Below are 19,015 nucleotides of genomic sequence, written 5' to 3'. Positions count from 1 at the left end.
ATCTTCTTTTATCACAACACCCTGCTGCCAGTGTGATGCTAAATCTAAAAGTCCTGTACTGCTCTGGGTCTTTGCCCACACACAGATTTTCAAAGACTGTTTACAAGCCTTAGCCGAGATCTACCTGTGTTAACCCAGTTTCTCTTAATCCTTCAACCAAAAAAAAAAAAAGAAGAAGAAGAAAGATTCCATGTTTGTATGATCTTTTAGAAACCAGGCTGCTGCTGAAAGGCAGACGTAATCTTTTTCACTTAAGTATATGTAAATGCTGAAATTATGTTGGCATGTGTGTGGAGAAGACAGTGCGATAGGGAGACGGGATGTTTGTGGATTGTGCTTCTGCTTCTGTTCTCATTTGCTGCCGCTCTGTTCAGAGCACATCTGTCTTTCTGATAGGATTATAAAACATCCACCAACAGATGTTTGCAGTCCTCTTTGAAGATAGCAATTGTGCAGACTGCCGTGGATTTATGAGCGCTTTCATCAGACAGTGTTGAATTTGTCACCATATCATCAATATTCCTAACAATGTAATCAAATTGTTAGCAACTCCTCTGCCAGTCTGTTTTGATCCATCATCCATCTTTGAAAGGAGGCATGAAGCAGTTTAGGAGTAGATATTATTAGCCTCAAAAAGTGGGCTTCATTTGTTTATTGTCTTTATTTCATTTCTCTGACTTCTCTGCGTTGGGTCGACGACTCTCGTACTGTAATGGTCTGCTTCTCCACTGCTTGATTCCACCGTGATTGGGTTTGTTTGCAGCTGGTGTGTTCGCCGCTCTTTGACAAGTTATCTCCAGGTAGTCAGTATAGTAATGGTAATGGTGACATCTGCTGCCAAACCACCAAACATAGAAACATAGTGTGCTCACAGCGCGTATATGCCAGGAGCTAACAAGCTATTGGCACGATTCCCATTTTCCACCCAGTACATGCCAGATTGTAAATCTCCCAGAATCAGCTTTGGAGTGCTTGTGTTGATTCTTCTGTGTTCTGGTCTGTCAGTCAGGGTGTCCGTCTGTGCACGCTGCGGGCTCCCAGTCGTTGACAGAAAGCCTGCTGAAGGGCTTAAGGCAGCTTGTTAAGTAGCCTTCATCTACTGCGGAGATTACAGGGAGCTTAATGTGCTCATGCCAGTGCAGTAGCCCTTGAGCAAGTGTTGGGTGAGATGGTCGGTGAGGATTGGAGATTTGCCTCTTAACACTCTTGGACCATTTGACTAGTGTGTGTGTGTGTGTGTGTGTGTGTGTGTGTGTGTGTGTGTGTGTGTGTGTGTGTGTGTGTGTGTGTGTGTGTGTGTGTGTGTGTGTGTGTGTGTGTGTGTGTGTGTGTGTGTGTGTGTGTGTGTGTGTGTGTGTTTTGTTGTTGAACAGATTTAACTTAAGCGCACGTGATTAAATTGGTTCATTTTATACATACCCTTTTTTTCCCCGCTATAACACAAGACTCAATTTTGAAGCAGTGAGTTCCCTCCAACAAAGACGAATAGTTTTAAATGTTGAATACACACACACTCACACTCACACACACTTTCTGATAAAACATGTTACAACAACCACTGTCCCTCCCAAAGGTACTTTACTTCATCTTTACAGGCGCACAGAAAAAGAAAAAAAAAACATTCCCAACTGAATAAAGGGAATAAAGCTCAAAAGAAAATTCACTCTCTTGATGGCTCACCTGGATTTTTACTGTTGAGCAAGCACATGTACAAGCAAGTGCATGAATGTACCGTTTCTTTTTAAAAAAAAAAAAAAATAGAGGGCAGCAAACAAGTTAGCAATTTACTTTTTATTGTGAATAAAATCAAACACAAAATACAAATTTATTCCAGTTAGTTTACTCGTGATCCAATCTATACCCAAATGTTACTTTATGGCAAGCTTTAGAGTCACTCTGTGGTTCTCCAGCTGTACAGTGGAGAACAGGACGGACCTGCAGCAGGTGGTGAGGGGAATTGTGGCTTTTTAGGAGCTTTTATTTTATGGCTCGCTTCACTGGAAAGAGTGTGTGGCGCTCAAGTTGCTCCCCAGAATTTTTGTTGCTTGAAAAAGAATGAATAATGTACAAAGCATTCAATGCAAAGAGTATTTCTTTATTATATCCCCTTTATATGGTCAACATGGGACAGGGTGCAACACATCAATTCTTACTTCCTTCTGCAATTTTAGTAATACATTTGTGTATTATGATTCAACCTGACTGAACCAATATGTTATACCATTTTAAGGAAAATAATTGCTAAAGAAAATTACAAATAATTGATTTTATAACAATTTGTTTTAATATTTCTATATTATTTGAGAAGCTTTTTCTGTAATCGCACTACCCATTTAAAAAAACATGTGATAAGATGATCTAATTTAAGAATAAATGCCTAGTAGTCATAAACTTTTAATTATTTATAGTAAAACAGCATAGAGAAGCTCAGGCATTCAGATTGTAGATATTGTTATTGTATTTAAATTTTCTTTGCGGGGCGGGGGGATTAGCCAGCAGTTTAAATCAGGGTTTGTTTGTTTTCGTTGACATGTACATAAAATGCAATCAGCTTTATTTTAGATGAAAAAGGAAAACGTGTTGTTAAATGTTGCTGGAGAATTTAACAAATAGGTCTTTGGAAGGTCGATTGTGATCACCTGTGAGCTCATCGCAGAGCTTTGATTGACCAGCCAATCAAGGATATGAGCAATAAAAACACAATGAGAAAGTTTTATTTTGTCTTTACAGAGGCAGTGAGAGGAGGAGGCCAGTTATCGAGTTGCAGCATTAGCGATAAAGATATATATTTTTTTTTTTCACTTTACAACTGAAGAATACAGGATGTATTTATTTCACCCTTCTCCACTCACACTTTTATTAGAGCTGTTAAAGCTTGACGTATTAGCATAGTAAATCAAAGACATACTTCATCATGCTGCTGGCAGAGAACAAAGCTAATTGTTAAATATTGTCCCGGAAAGACGGTGTTTTGAAGTTTCTGCAACATATAAAACAACAAGAAAGACTGACGGAGTGTGCATGAGCTACAAGATGAAAAGGAAAGAATAACTCTGCCCAAAATATTTGTTTACTGTGCAGATGGTGAGCGCCGAAGAATAGCTTGCGCCATTGGACTGTGGCGTCAAATAAAAGTGGGATTTTGTGAAGCTGCAAATGTTGTATTCTTATGTTTGACTTTAATGATGAAGTTGTGTTTTTTTCTTTTGCTGTAATTTGTTGCACGTTTTTGTGTCCTCCCCCTCCTCCCCATTGCATATTTCATAATGATGTAGTTCATTTTTTTTCAAGACATTTCCTATAGTTGAGAGCCAATCGATGGCTGCTGGACTTAATTATTAATATTGACTTTGTTGCCTGCATCCCTGAACGAACACGGGCTGCAGTCGCTCTGGATTTCCAAGCTCAGTTCTCAGACATTTATGTAGCTTCTGTTGTGTATCTGAACCACTGGATCCAGGCTCAATCCCTTCATAAAATGGCTGCTGTGTCACATCTCCAGTTTGCCGTGTGTGTGTGTGTGTGTGTGTGTGTGTGTGTGTGTGTGTGTGTGTGTGTGTGTGTGTGTGTGTGTGTGTGTGTGTGTGTGTGTGTGTGTGTGTGTGTGTGTGTGTGTGTGTGTGTGTGTGTGTGTGTGTGTGTGTGTGTGTGTGTGTAACATCGCCTGCCCCACACCCACTAAGAACAAGTCAGCTCCTGACCTTGACAGAAACTACTTTGATGTCAGGTACAGCCCTCTAGCCAGACACAGTGTGTAAGGATTTGTCAGTTTGGGATGTTAAGCTGCATCCCAGTGGAGAGTGTTTGTGTTTAGGGGCGGTGGGGGGGTGGGGGGTGCACTGCAGGCAAGGCCCCATAAAACAGAAGCGTTTGAGCCACCGTAAACAGAGCAGCCATAAAAGTGCATGCATGCACATTTATAGACAGATACGTTGTGAGCTGGGAGACTGACTTGTGTTCCTCTTGAGGGTAAAGCTGGAAAACACGTCATTTTGTGAGGCGAACACTGAAAACCAGCAAAACTCAACATAAAAATCTGTTCAGAAAATGTCTATCTTTCACATAATAAACAGCATACGGTTACACATTTAACACATTTATCTAACATGTTTGGATTAGAGATGTTTCATGGAACAATTATCATGTTGACTAAACTAAAGTCAAAACAGCCAAAATTTGAAACATACTCATATTCCATGACCTTCTGGAGTTCCTTTTTGCCTTCCACAAAGATTATTTATAGCATAGCTTGTCATGGCATTGTTGTTATAAGCTGCATTATCTTCTCAAACCAGAAAGTCAGAATTACAAAGTCTCTGCGTAAATGATGTCAAATCAGTCTCAGTATTACTGGCACTGCCAGCAGCAGCAGCAGCGGCAGCCACCAATACATGCAGGTTGTAATAACTGAAATTTCACCACTAAATTTCCCTGTTTTGCTTTGTTTTTATTCATTTAGTTATAACAAACATAGATGTATATAGAAGAAGAAATGAACACCAACGCATGTTATTTCTTTTTTCTATTATCTTCAAAAGCGGTTATTGTTAAAAAAAAAAGAAAGAAGAAGAAAATTGAAGATAAATGTGGTGGCGCATTGCCCCAAAGAGATGCTAATTTGCAAGTTTTCTCGTCAGATGGGAGCAGTCGCCAGACTAGTGACAGGTGGCTGCATGACAGTTAAGCGGCCTCGTAATAAAACACTAAATGGATTAACCAACTCATATTTCTGCATGCATCTCCAGGTGAATTGAGGTGAGCGGGTTTTCTGCTTCTCTATGCAAATGTGTGCATGCCTACAGGTGTTGCCACACATTGAGATTAAAGGGGTTTAGGGCTGGATTGACACGCACACAGTTGCTGTACGCATTGCGCCACCGGAAGCATGGTCACGCTTGACGAGATGCCAAACGTCACCCAAGCGTCAACCTCCCAGTGGCAATTACTACTTTTCCCTCTTGAGACATAAGAAAGAAATGATTGGTGGTTCTGTAGGCTTTCTGTCTGCAGGGAACACACACACACACACACACACACACAGATTCTGACCATCAGGGTCAACATGCAATTAAACCTCAGAGGAGCTCTCCAGTCTTACAAGGATGCTCGACATGGAGGGAAACTTGGCCAGCAAGAAAAGAGTGTTAACCCTAATATGAAGTGAACAGGTTGGTTCACCGGCCACTATGCAGGGTGGCTTCATGGGAACACCAGCCACTGTCCCACTGCAGCAGTGATACATAGCAGCAGGTAGCTTCTGCTGTCACTCTGGGCTTTCTGAAGAAATATATCCTCAAAGTAATTAGTTTAAAGACATGAATACCAGCTTCACGGTGGCTGCTCTCTTTTAATACTTAAACTAATTAAAATTAGACAAAAACTATGATGGCATTTTCGCCGATGGCTTGTCGTCCATTGCTCTTGTGACACACAAATATCTTTGTCAGAGAAATGACACGAGCATGGGAGCGTAATATTATCCAATATTTCACGCTCCGTTTACACGACAGTTTTGCATCGTTTTGTGCGCTTTCGTGTGAAGAAGGTTTCGCATCGTACATGGCATTTTTGAAAACAAAGTCCGCTTATGCGGAAACGCTGAAAACGAGGTAGTGAGCATGCCAGGCCACAAGTTGGCACTGTTTCGTAATTAAAACCAAACACACACACACGATATAAACATTAACCATTGCAAGTACAGGGACATTCGTATTGACAGGTGACTCTCAAAAAGTTTTATAAAACAAATAAGTTCCAAGAGAATAAAGACTGGGAGCTGTGCCATGTTATTGTTGCGCATGTGCACAAGAAGTATTTACGACAGCTGTGGTGCACGCAGAGTCGGAGACGCGGCGTTTTTAAAAACTGGCCTTTCAGTGGCTCCAAGCGCTGTTGTCATGTGAACGGACCCCCAAAAAGCAACAAAAGTTTTCTGTTTTCACGAGAAGACGTTGCATAAACGGAGCCTAATTTTTACTGTCTGGCAGACAGCAGGTATACAGCCAGACCAGGTTCGAGTGGGAGAGTGCAAGAGATTCATTATCCTGAAAGGTCACAAATGATCTAAATCAGGGTTTTTCAGAGCGTGGGAGGATGAGCCCCCGTTCACAATGTGCTGCCTCAACTTTCCCTCAGGTCCTCTTTAAGTCCCTCCAACTCTCACCCACACAAGGTCGTAATTTTTGGCTGGATGAACTCCCTCATGTTTCTCTCATTATAGCCTGTTGGGATCCATACACCATACAAAGCGTACGTGTTTATTTATGCTTCTTAGATGCGTTGAATTCTAAATATGTGGTAAGACTTTCCATAACAAGTCATATAACTGGTGGAGGCTAGCAGGCCCACACTTTGAAAAGCTCTTATCTAAAGTAGAATTAGATGCTTGAGCTCCCATCTTTAAAAAATATCTAAAATCATCTTCATAAAGACTAGTTTGGGTCAAGTGGTCTTTTTAATTTCCTAGTCCTCTAAGCGCGTGTAAAAAATGCTGAGTGCAAGATAGTAAAGGATGAAGCGCTATCTCATATTTAGCATACCATTATCAATTTGTATTCCACTCTATGGCAGCTAATTTGACTCCAGGGTAGAGGAGGGCTGAGAGGAAGCTGGGAGCAAGATAAGTATGCAGCGAGGTCGTTATTTCAAGGAGAATAAGTGGCATCACTGTCATTTATTCAGCCTGAAGTCGGCTATAAATAAGGATGTCATAATTGCTCCAGTTGTTTTTATTATTTTTTTTCTTGCACCAATCGCCCATATAAATTTCACCAGTTAACCCGAGTAATCAGCAGAAAACACCAACAGGGAAAACCTCTCGCTCACAAACTCCTGTACCCCGCTGACCTATCTATCGGTAAAGCGGTGAGGGCGGATTGCTTGCACAGTCAAATGCCACATACCTTTTTCACGAGGTCCTTTGATTGGTTTAATCATTACCAGGATCACATTATTAGCATGTGATTATATCCAGTGGGTCATGCATAATGCAAGTTAGTTGCTATGAAAACATTTAATTGGTGTAAACAGGTTATATGAAACATCGTCGTTTGTTATGTAAAAGTGTAATAAATGAACGATCAGTATTCATCCAGGCACCTGTAAATACTGATTAAATTTTATGTCTACCACATAGTGAAACTGTAACCTGTCTGATATTGTTCGCCTGCTTGAGTGAAACGAGATATGTTGATTACATCTCTGAACTGCAGTACAGCTGAATGCAAAGAGTTGCATGCATTATATTCATTGTTGGCAATCGCAGTTTTTACGTGAACAATCCTCATCCAGCTGTGATGAGAGATACTCACATTGGAAGCTATGTTAAATATAGTGTGCAAAAAACAACTACGCATTGAGCGTGTGAGTAGAAAAGCACGTTAGTGTAACATCACTGTCATTAACTCTACTCTGACTCATAACCTGCAATATGGCTTTACAATAGAAGTGAATGGCAGTATAATTACTATCACTCCATCTGTGCTTTCAGCTGTTGGGCAAACTTGGTATGTGCAAATGAGCTCCACTCTAACCTTGTGTATGAATGATTGATAACATTATTCACAGTTCAAACTGTATCCTCACAGTTGGACTTCTCACTTTATTGCTCTTTACTTCTGCACACGCGGTTTGTCATCAGGAGAAAATTTAATGGTAGATTTTCAGGGTTCAGCTTCATTTCTACTTCGCGATTTGAAGAATCAAGAGATAAACTAGCTTTTACAACACATTGTGTTTAATGCACAAATGAGCTCATAGTTGATTGACTGTAAAGACCTGTCATTTATATTGGGGAGGAGCTGTCTGCATATGAACAGTAAAGTGGAGACCGGGTAAGTGAGGAGGATCGTAATGAGGCTTAAAAGAGACAATTATCTGTCAAGGAGATATAAGAGGTGATTGGTTTGCCAAATTTATGAAGTGCATGACATTCCAAAGGGGCAGAAGCTACCAATAAAACTGGAAACAACCTTCTTCTGACTGCACATGTAGAAAGAGACATGCATATTTAGATATGATCACAAAAGGGTAAAACTGTAGCTCAGGCAAACATTTGGATAAAAGGTTGAGTTGCACCAGACAAAATGGTGCAAATGTAGACACAATGCATCCTTTCATAATAAATCATAAAAAAGATACAAGTCAATTCGTCTCTCAAAATCAGAGAGTGAAAAAGTCTTAGACGCAGTTTACACAACGTTTTCAAGTGAAAACTGAAAACCTTGTGGTTTGGGGGTCACTCCTGGGAATAAGGGGATGGTAACATCAAATTTTAAATGTGCTGTCCTGATCAAAAGAGAGAAATAACCAGACAGCTGAAGAATTTACAAGCTGCTCTATGTCTGTATACTGTCTTCTATATGTGTCAGATTCACCACGTTCGTGTTCACCAATGAATAAAAGATACCGATAACATTATTGATCTGAAACTTTAAGTATGCGTTGACAGGTTTGAAGGGTTAATAATGAGCTTCTTGAGAAGCAGAGAGAAAAATAAATCAATATGTACTTTGAGAATGAAAGGAAATTTGTGACGTTGATAATATATGACGATGATGATACAGTAATGATGATGAAGACAATATTAATGAAAGCAATTCATGGGATGAAGATGATTAGGAGGAACGTTGTCGTTATTTCTCTGCAGGATTTCTCTGTCTGTGCGGATGTTGAAAGCAAACATGGCTGTCGATGCCATCTGGTACCTCGTCATATGTTTGGTGGGTGGGTGGGGGGTGGGGGTGTCAGTCATGCGGAATACTGAACTGTCTCAGGGAATTTCCTTTGTCATTTTAGCATTAACAGGCTTTCCAACAGTGAGCTCTCGCCTATTTTCCATCTGCGTGCATTTCCTCCTCAAGAACAGATTCCCAATTTCCCTTCATCCTCAGCCTGATGCTTGGCATGTCAGCACTTTTAATGGATAGAGTGTACTGCGGCCTCACACACGACTCAAATCGCTCTCTGGTATTTTGTTAATACTTCCCCTGTTTCTCAGCCTGCAAAGGTTGCTATAAAAAGCCGACCACATAATGTCTCCACACACCGTGGTTTTATCGAACTTTATGATATGCGGAATGTGGACATCTCCCCTCTGTGTGTGTGTATTTGGGATTATCGTTTTATGAATATAATTTTTTTTTTTCCCCAGAAATTTCAATTAAGTATGCAGATTCCGGGGCAATTTCATTCAAAGTCAGTCAAGATTTAATGGATTCCTTTTATTAGCTTCCGACAAATTGCCTTTTTAGTGGGAAGAGTGTTTGCATTATTCATTTGTGAAAGAGCGGGCGTTCACGGGTTCACTTAGTTTCATTCCAGATGAGCTCAGCGATCAACCGTGGGACGTCGGAGTGACTCATCTCAAAAAGGATGATAAAACACTTGGGTTGAGATGAAGCCCATCTGACCCCCCCCCCCGATCTCTTTGTCTTGGCTGTGTAGGTGATTCAGCGCAGGGAAGATGGCTCGGTCAACTTCTTCAGAGGATGGGAGTCCTATCGTGAGGGATTTGGCAAGATCACTGGGGAACACTGGCTGGGTAAGTGGAGCAGGTGTGTGTGAGTGCCTCTTTGGCAGCGTATGACTCACACGAGCGCGTTGGGGTCCTCTGAATCCCATCCAAGGTAAACGCCCGGGAAAAAGACTTCACACAGTACGTCAGCTATGGTCAAATAGCGCTAAATCCTTTTGATGACTTAAAAAACTGTAAGTCACCGCCTCGGCATCATCATGACAGCCGCGAGTGGCACGAGGTCAGCTCTCAAACGCAGGAAAAAGAAAAGATACTCAATGACAAAGTAAAACACCTCACCGTGGCAGGTGATAAAGAGCCACCCGGAAAGAGCCGGGAAGAGATTAGATGCACTTGACCCTGCATATCATCAAGAATCCAGTAATGGCTGTTTTGCTGTGACAGTCAAAAGTGCTGCAGTAACGGGGGACAAAGCATCTCGCTGCAATTTGTGAGAGCGTGTTTGTTCAGCACAACAGAATGACAAACACGAGCCAACAATGCAACTACAATATTTTTTATCAGTCCCATCGCAAACATACAACAGTACCATTTATTTTTTTTATTTTTTTTCCCCAAACAAACTGTTTTATTTCTTGGTGGCAGCAGGACACATTACTCCTCGCCTCTACTAAAAAAATAAGAAAGACTGTGCCAACCACACACTGAAGTCATCCTGAACAATGATCTTTTTTTTTAAAGCCAAATTTGTCATTTTCAAACCTGTTCGCCATAAAAAGTAACAAACTAGTTTCTTGTTTTCTTTTTTTTTTTATGTCCATTTTTGTGGCATTCAATGTTCTGCCTTTCATATGCAAAATACTCAAAATAAGACTTTTACATAATACACTAGACTCAAACTCCGGTTCTCAAAATGAGGTATGGCTCTCCGCAGGCTGGCGTCAAACTGCTTTATCACAGCGCAGCAGCAAGAAAATTTTGGGGAATTTTGGGCCTTTTCCACGAATGATTTATTTATTTATTTATTTCCTTTTTAGTTGCATTTTTCCTGGTTTCACTGTGGGAGCCATTTTCAGAGAGTAGCGTCTTCAGTGGCTCTGAGCACCGTTGTCATGTAAAAGGACTCTCAGAACACAACAAAAGTTTTCTTTTTCCTACTGAAAACCTTACTTTGTAAAAATATATCCTCAAGTAATTAGAATTAAAATCGGCCTCCACGCTGGTGTAGTGGGTCGTGCTACAGCAAAAACAAAAAAATACCCAGTTTGCTCTCCGTTCTGCGTTGCGTTGGCATGTTCTTCCTGAGCGTGGATGGCCTTTCTGAGTACTTTGGTTTCCTCCTGCAGCCATGAAACGTGTTTGTGAATAAATGGTGTTAAAATGCTTGTAGCTCAGTATTTTTTTTTTCACTCTTATTTGGCCACAGTTAGCTCGGATTGGCTCGAAATATTTGAGGGACAAAAAATTAATTCAAAAATAGATCATTAAAACATGCATTTTATACCTAAATGTAACGTAAGTGTAATAAAGAAAAAATACAGAATACACTGCATGATATTGCACAAAAGCTTAAAGTGTGATAGTCATGACAGTTACCGACTATATGTAAAGACTTATCTTGATAAAGCCTCTAACTAGCATATAACATAACGATATCTTATATCAGAAAATCTAACAATTAACCAAAAATAGAGATTCAAGCTATGTGAATGGGCAGCTCATCCTCCCAAACTTTTTAAACCTCTGTTCCAAGATCAAGAACAAGATCAAGAATGTGAGTTTTGTTTAAAGAGTTTGATGAAGTCTGAGAAGAAATGTCTCGTATAGAATTTTAGCTTGAAAATTAAGAATCTGGAAAAAAATATATATATATACATAAGGGGGAAATCCTGAAAGGTGTTTCGACTCTAAACTCTTCCAGCTGGTACTTCAACACTTTCGTTCACATAATCATTATCTGTGTGGGAGCTGAGTAATTGCTATTATCCCTGTGCACATATATACAGTCGCATGAATTAGCACTATAGTACTTCTAGCTATTTAGATTTCATCCCTGATAGTACAAAAACAAAAAAATGGTAAGAATCTCACAATGAGGATTTTCATAGGTGAGAGAACACGGCCACATGTTATTGTAGCCACCCTTCAAAACACTGTCCATTTTTAGCCCTGATCCCAGAATCCTCAGACTTACTCCTCCTACTCACCACATGCTGTACATACTGTGACTGCAATGTAATTCATGGCTGACTCTAACAGTGAATACGAGATGGCGACAGCGCTCGGTCGCTGGTGAGATTCTGACTCGTGATGACTCACAACGTCAAGTAAAGTTGAAAACAGCTTGGCTTATGACCTCTACAGAACTGAGCCAAACCATCATCTGCAAAAAAGAATGTTGATGTTTGTACTTTTCTTCGGTACTAATCATTTGTGTAGTTCCACTAAAACAGCAATCCCTACGGGGGAAAAAAATAAAAAATAAAAATAAATCGAGAAATGTTGTTTTCTGAGAAATTGGGATTGTGCAGCCAAGTGCTAATGAGCTCTCGCCATGGTAAAGTCAGTGTGCATCTTTAAGCCCTCTCATAACAGTTTGCTCAAGTTCAGACTGGTAGAGTAACTGGAGCTTGAAGAAGTCTATTTCTGTAAAAACACACTCACACACGCACACACACACACCCACACACACACACACACACACACACACACACACACACACACACACACACACGCACACACACATACACACTTGGTCATGGTCAAGGTCAGGGACGTGCCGCCCCACAGCTGAGTTACTCTCCCATCAGCACACTAGATTAAAGCTCCCTCACACACACACACACACACACACACACACACACACACACACACACACACACACACACACACACACACACACACACACACACACACACACACACACACACACACACACACACACACGACTCTTCTGAAGCAGTACTCTAGACAGAATCTGTAGGCAGTGCTTGCTTATTATTACGGACAAAAGCTCACACACAGTCATGGGTTGTGTCTGTTTTTGTGTCACGTTCTTGCAATCAAAGCACTGATATGTTTTATTTACAGGAATTATTCCAACCATAGAAAAAAAAACAAGCTCAGGAGCTGAATACAAATCAATGATTTTCTAGAAACAATCTAGAAACACACTCTCACCCTGCCTACCTGACTTCACTCCAGATTTTAATGAAAACAAACTTATAACTGTTTGAGTGATTCCTCTTTAAAAATACGCCTGCCATTGAGACATAATAGCCTTTTTTCCAGTATTTGTAAAGCAGCGGTTTTGTTGCTCCACTGGGCAATGCAGAGATTAGCTGGTTACTTAGAGGAGGAGTTCCTGGTGACCTGCTTTACACCTTCAGCTTCTTAGCAAGGCAATCCAGTTAATGTGCTCTTCTGTTGGCCACAAATCCATCCCAGATGCACTGGACTGATTATGGTGAGATAAACAACAGCGTGCCATTTCCGAGAGATTGAGCAAACTTGCTGTTCACCAGCAGTTCAAAATTCAACATTTAGACCCTGATTGTTTTGTTTTTTTTGTTTTGGTTAGACATCTTTCAGCCATCAGCTTTGTCTTTTATCTGAAGATGTGGCCGTGTTGTGCTGCAGGTGTTTCTGTCCAAGCTAACAAGGGACTTAACAAGTGTTGGGGTCAGCGTGTGATCAGAATATGCAAATTACCCTAGTGGTAGGCTACCGGAAGGTTCTACCCTGTCAGAGGTAATTTACATATAAACGAATCGCCAAACAGAAGTAAATTGTTATTTACGGGTTGACAATTACTGATCACTAGCGGTAGGCCACCAAAGTAATGGATTACTGGAGTAATAGATTACTAAGGTAATGTACCAAGTGTAAGTTATGCAAAGCTATAAAGGTTGATTGGAGTAAATAGTCAGTTATCGGCCAACAGCTTTGAGCTAAAAAGGGTCGCCTGACGGGAGGAACCTCCACGGGGTCCAATCGCGAAGGCGGTCCACCAGTGGCACGACCGGTCAACAGGCGTGACGGGTCACTCCTTTGTTGACAACTGCGGGTCAGTGGCGTGACCTACCGAAGCGCCTGTGGACCCACAGGAGGCGACTCGCTGGAGCAACCGGGGAAAAGCTCAAGCTGCGAAGGCGTCACAAATGGCTATTGACCTATCAATGAACAACGGTACTTGATTACGAGTGATGATTAAATTACGGAGAGCAACCTATGATTCAAGTTATCAATGAAACAAACCTGCGATTTGTAAGTCAATAACTGAGGGGAGGCTGAATTACTTCGGTGGAGTGGACCACCGAAGGTGATCTGCAAGTAATTTAGAATGGATTGTTAATCAAACAAGTTTGGTTATTTATCTAATAACAATCGGGAGTAATCAAGGAGGAGTTGGAATTAATTAAGTAAAGTCGGGGTTTACTAATTAAATACAATGAGTTATTTGAATGAGCTAAACCATTGAAATTGAATTAAATGCAGTTAGGATTATTAATTGGATAAACTTGCGCTTTATGAATTAATAATACTGGATAATTGGATGCTGAGATGCACGAAAACCACTTAAAAATGATTAAAAGCACTCTTGAGTATTAATTGAATAAATTGACTAATTTATTAATTAATAAAGCATACAAATTATCTATCTGCAACAAAAATAAATGAACAATAGCTTAGAGACAATTCAAGTTGTGATTAGGTTAACTGGGTAACAGATCAATCAATAATAGTGCGGGTAATTAACCACAGAAAATGCGATGAAACACTTAAAATTATTTAAAAGCAATGCGGGTTATTCCCGTGGAAAACCTGCATTCATTCGCCAACGCCTCCTAGGTGTGTTAAATTACCCAAAGCGTTAAAATCATTGAAATTGATTTAAACCATTCAAACTATTAATCAATTGAATATTACCGTTACTTAATCAAAGTCGGGGCACCAGCTGAAGTTAGGGTCTTAAACGAAACATCAGTCTTAAAAAAAGAAAGTTCAATTAAAATGTTTAAATTATTATTTCTGATTGAAATGATAATCGCAATTTAACTGAAGCAGGAAAGGAAGGCTGTAAATCCGAGCACTGACTGTTACAACCAGCAGTTGTCGCTGAAAAGCACACAAAAACCACCAAGAATCGTTCAATTCAACTATTAAGTGTTTATTAACAAACGTCTATTCCTAAATCATCAATCTATGAATCACATCTAATCAATAAACATCAAGCAAGATCTCATAAAACAACACAATACAAAACAAAGCCAGCTAATAAAGTGTGTGTGTGTGTGTGTGAGTGTGTGTGTGTGTGTGTGTGTGTGTTCGAGTGTGGGGGAGCGATGTGTGTGAGTGGGTGTGTGTGTGTTCGAGTGTGGGGAGCGATGTGTGTGTGTGTGTGTGCGGGTTTGTGGAGCGAAAGGGGCGTGACTTGGTGAGAGGGTAATGACCACGAACGTCCACCAGAGGGAGGTAGACGTCGGCGGTCCGGTGTAATCACCCGATCTGGCCACTAGGTGCGCGTCGGCGCGCGGGGCAGTTGTGATGACTTAATGCAACCACCAGATGGCGGTACGAGCGGTTGCAATTACCCACGCGACTACCAGAGGGCGCCAAACGGCTCGGCGACCCGGCGAGGAAATCGATGTGATTACCCACCCGGTCACCAGAGGCGCTCGGCGTGCTCTGCCTGGGATAGCGTGACGTCACTGAGCTCCGCACGGGCCGTAGCCGTCGGGAGCGCGCCGGATTCCTTGTGGCCGAGAAATCCGAGCCGCAGTGAACTACACACGGTCCCAGGGACGCACTGAAAGGAGGCGCTTGGAGGCAGCGGCGGCCGTACCGTGCGCTGGTTAGTGAACAGGGAAACAGAGGAGAAGAGGAGAGAGAGAGAGGAGAGAGGAGGGGGTGTCTGACTGTGTACACTGACGCGACCGCCTCAGCTACACGTACAGAGTCCAAAAACGGCTGTTCAGCCAGATATGGACTCTGGGAGCAGAAGCGTGAGCTGAGGATGAGGAGGCTCGCGCGTGCGTGCGATGATTCGCGTGGATGGCCGTCCACGCGTAGACACAAAAGTACTCAGAAACAGGGATCGGCGTCCCAAAGTTACAAGTACCAACAATAAACACACAGCAATAATAATATCACGTTATTCTAATTCCTGCCCAGACTCTAAGCCTTACTTGGTTGGACGAGGGGGAAACGTGCTTCCGTGGCCAGGTGAAATCCGTCGATTTGTGGCCGCGGGCGGTTCTCTGGCGTCCCAGAAAATAGAGACCTGACGTGGACTACGGAGGGGAAACCCGTAGTGTGATCCGAGGGGCGATCAGCAGCTTCTTGCGATGAGGGGGGGGAGTGAAGAAGCGATGCTCAGGTCGGTCTGCAGACGAGCGTGCGGTTGCAGCGCGCGCTCGGGGTCCGGATGATGCAAACAAAAAAAGGAAGAAAAAAAGAAGGGGAAACCAAAAATAAAGGGAATTCCCGCTTTTCTTGAGCTCGTCCAGCGAGGTGAAGAAAATTCAGGCCCGGTCCAGGTGCGTTAACACGAGGCGCTTTGTCTCCTTACGAAAAGGTGCGTCTGGGTTGACGCGACTTCGTTTTGGAAGAGGCTGGATCTCTTCCCGGGCCTGAATTTATACCGTTATGATGTCTTCCGGGCTCCCCGCGGCGTTGGCCGTGGTTCAGCCAATCCACGCGGGGTTGGCTTGCGCGTCACCGGGCCGGTGACCCGGTGATGACGGGATTTTGGGTCCCCCTGCCGTCGAGCTGCAGTGCCGCAGCTAGAGGAGGGGGGACCCGGGGGCCCCCCAGGGGGGGGTCATGTGATCAATGGCGAATTTTCCAGGGTTGAGCACATGGTTTCTTTGTTCTCAAAGAAACGTGGCTCACCCCCCTCCTCGCCCCCCCCCCCCTTCCTCATGAGGGTGAGTGAACAAAGGATTTTGGCTCCAACATCCCCCCTTTGTTCCGAAGAGTGGGATGCAGGTCACAGTCTTTGGAGCAAACCTGGGCCGAACAATCCATAGAATCTGTGAACGTCCCCATGTCCTGTGAAACATACTGTCCTTCTCTGTCCACCAGTTCACATGTGAGGTTATTTCCTGAGCAGGCTGGGCTAGTCTGGGCAGGCTAAGGCTAGTCTGGGCAGACTTACTATTTCTATTCTAACTATCTAAGCACACATACATTTCATTTCTTAAGGGTCGTCACCAGTGAACATGAAAGAGGTAGGAAAGGGACAGGAGAGTGAGAAATAGGAAGGGAACGGGTGGTTAGGAAAAGGGTTAGTAGGCCGTGCCTTCACCTCTTGGTTGGGTGAGGGCTGGCCTATTGTGTGTTTGTGGATGGGCCCACAAAACGTGGCGAGACCAGGGTCAGGGAATCCAGTCGGGCCTGTAGTTTCTGGATGTACTTGTACATCGCGTACGCCACTACGGCCGTGATGATCCAGCCACTGAGCAACATTCCGAGCGCTGCCATGCTGATGGGATGGTCTTGGTATGGGTGTCCACCTGCCCGCCTAGGGAAAGTGGCTGAGAGCCCTGTGGGCTTTAAATTGAATTTAATCAATTTGGTTCCCTCAGCCAGAAGCTGGCTTTGGAGGGTGGCATCAATTGTGAAATTGTGCCCGACGAATGCATCCATCATCTCAATCTCCACCTCGTGTCGGTCGGCATCGAGATGATGGAGGATTATGTCGTCAATGTGTACTGTAGCCCCTGGTGGGACATTGAGGAATATTGTTTGATTGGGCAGGGTGAGCTTGGTGGCTATATCATGGCGGTCGTAGGACATGGTCGCTTCAGAATGAGGTGTGTTGACGAGCCATCGACTACCTGCTCTCTCTACTCTGGTCTCGGTTCCTTCATCTTTGATGGACAAACTACCTTGACATTTCTGCTCCGGGGCGTCTGCCCTCAGCCCACATAGATAGTTGGTGACATCTCTAATGAAAGGGTTGCTGGGACAGATCCAGTGAATGTCTTTGGTGTTTGTGCACATGCTGAGATTGGGGACCAGGTAGAGTGAGGGGTTGTCGTCGTGGTAGGCGAGTGTGGGTGGCGTTCGGAGGTGTACGTGTGTGTTACCCTCCCAGAATCCCACATTCAATACGGTTTTTAAACGGTACACATTCTGCTTTTCAATGATTGGTAGGTTTAGGATAAATCCTAACTCTAGGTTCTGTGGGTTCACAGAGATCGGAATAGCACTGCCGAGACTATATGCCAGATGTACCTGTGAAGGTTGTACAACAGTGGTGGTAGTGGTCTTGAGAATCTGTTCAACCAGTGTTAGTGGAACTAAGTACGTGGGGATCTTCCCGGTACTGAGGCTACTCACGGAGGAACTGACTTCTCTAAGGAGATCTTGCATAAGATCCCTGACTATTCGCACATACGTTATGTCCTCACTGACGATACTTGACAAGGTTGTTAAGGCATGCAAGGTGTTATTGATTAAAGCAGAATGCAAGTTTACAGTGAGTATGGTTCCCTGAACCGTTTTGGTCAAGCCTTGTAACTGTTCACTCTGTATTAGGAGTCTCTGTTGGATTTCCGGCATTTCTTCTTCGAGTTCCCCGACATGTCTCTGAAGGGCCTTCAGGCTGACCGAGTTGGCTGCGGAGAGGCCAATCGAGAACAGCGAGCCGATGCCTGCTGCTGCGGAGAGCAGTGCACCGAGGAACCGCTTGGGTCGCTTACCGTCGCTGAGGTCTTTCTCAGTGACCATGAATTTGTCCAACTGTTCAAGCATGTGAACCGTTGCCTGTTTCGCATGCTCGATGGTGTCGGTGGTCTGGATTCCGCTTAGCCTTCCCTCAGTCAGCTGGGGGGGCTTGCGGATGTGGTTGCGGTATACATCCCAGGGGTCTAGGCGCACGTAGAACCTCTGGGTGTATAAGCCGCACCGGGTGATGAGAAGTCCAGGCGACCCCTGAAGGATGATGCCCGTTGGGGGGCCTGGTTCAACTATCACCATGGATGAGGTGACTCGGAGGCTGAGCAGGATGCCAAAAATCCAAGGGAGATCCATCCTGGAACAGATGAAGCGGAGAGATGTGATCACTATTGGGGAGTGGATGGTGGTAGCAGGGTTAGTGCATGCAGGGTGTTATTTGCATGCAAGTTGCCAGGCCCTACTAGTGAGCTTGTTATTGGTCTTGGCCGAGAAGTTCTCCCCCCTCGCTTGGAGGGGTTTCAACCTCTCGGCCCGGGAGACTGAATGGCTTGAATGGTTTGATCTGATTTGCATGGACCCATTTGTATACCGGGGGTTGTCTTGGCTTTGGGATCCTGATCCGGTAAGCCACCGGTGACAGTTTCCCCACGATTTCAAACGGGCCCGACCACCTCGGGAGGAACTTCCTTGAGGTCCCTGCGGGATGAGCATATTTGAAGTAGAACACCTTGTCGCCCACCTGGTACTCCTTTGGGGATGCAGCGCGATCATAGTAGGCCTTTGCCCCCTGAGCGCTGGCTTCCAAGTTTCCTTGGGCCCAGGAGAAGGTGGTTTTAAGGTGTTCCCGCAAATCGG

General features: G+C 43.4%; 1 protein-coding gene across 2 annotated transcripts in view; it reads left to right on the top strand.

The window, feature by feature from the left end:
- The window catches only part of fibcd1b (fibrinogen C domain containing 1b), a 144,426-nt gene that overhangs the window by 76,817 nt on the left and 48,594 nt on the right, over positions 1 to 19,015 (top strand). For both annotated transcript variants that reach the window (XM_080476380.1, XM_080476379.1), the window contains one exon: positions 9,445 to 9,541. In XM_080476380.1, the coding sequence (XP_080332506.1) occupies positions 9,445 to 9,541 (97 nt within the window). The remainder of the gene's footprint in view (positions 1 to 9,444; positions 9,542 to 19,015) is intronic.

Source organism: Lipophrys pholis (assembly GCF_963383615.2).
Source record: "Lipophrys pholis genome assembly, chromosome: 12".
Taxonomy (NCBI): Eukaryota; Metazoa; Chordata; class Actinopteri; order Blenniiformes; family Blenniidae; genus Lipophrys; species Lipophrys pholis.
This window is presented reverse-complemented; position numbering and strand designations above follow the sequence as displayed.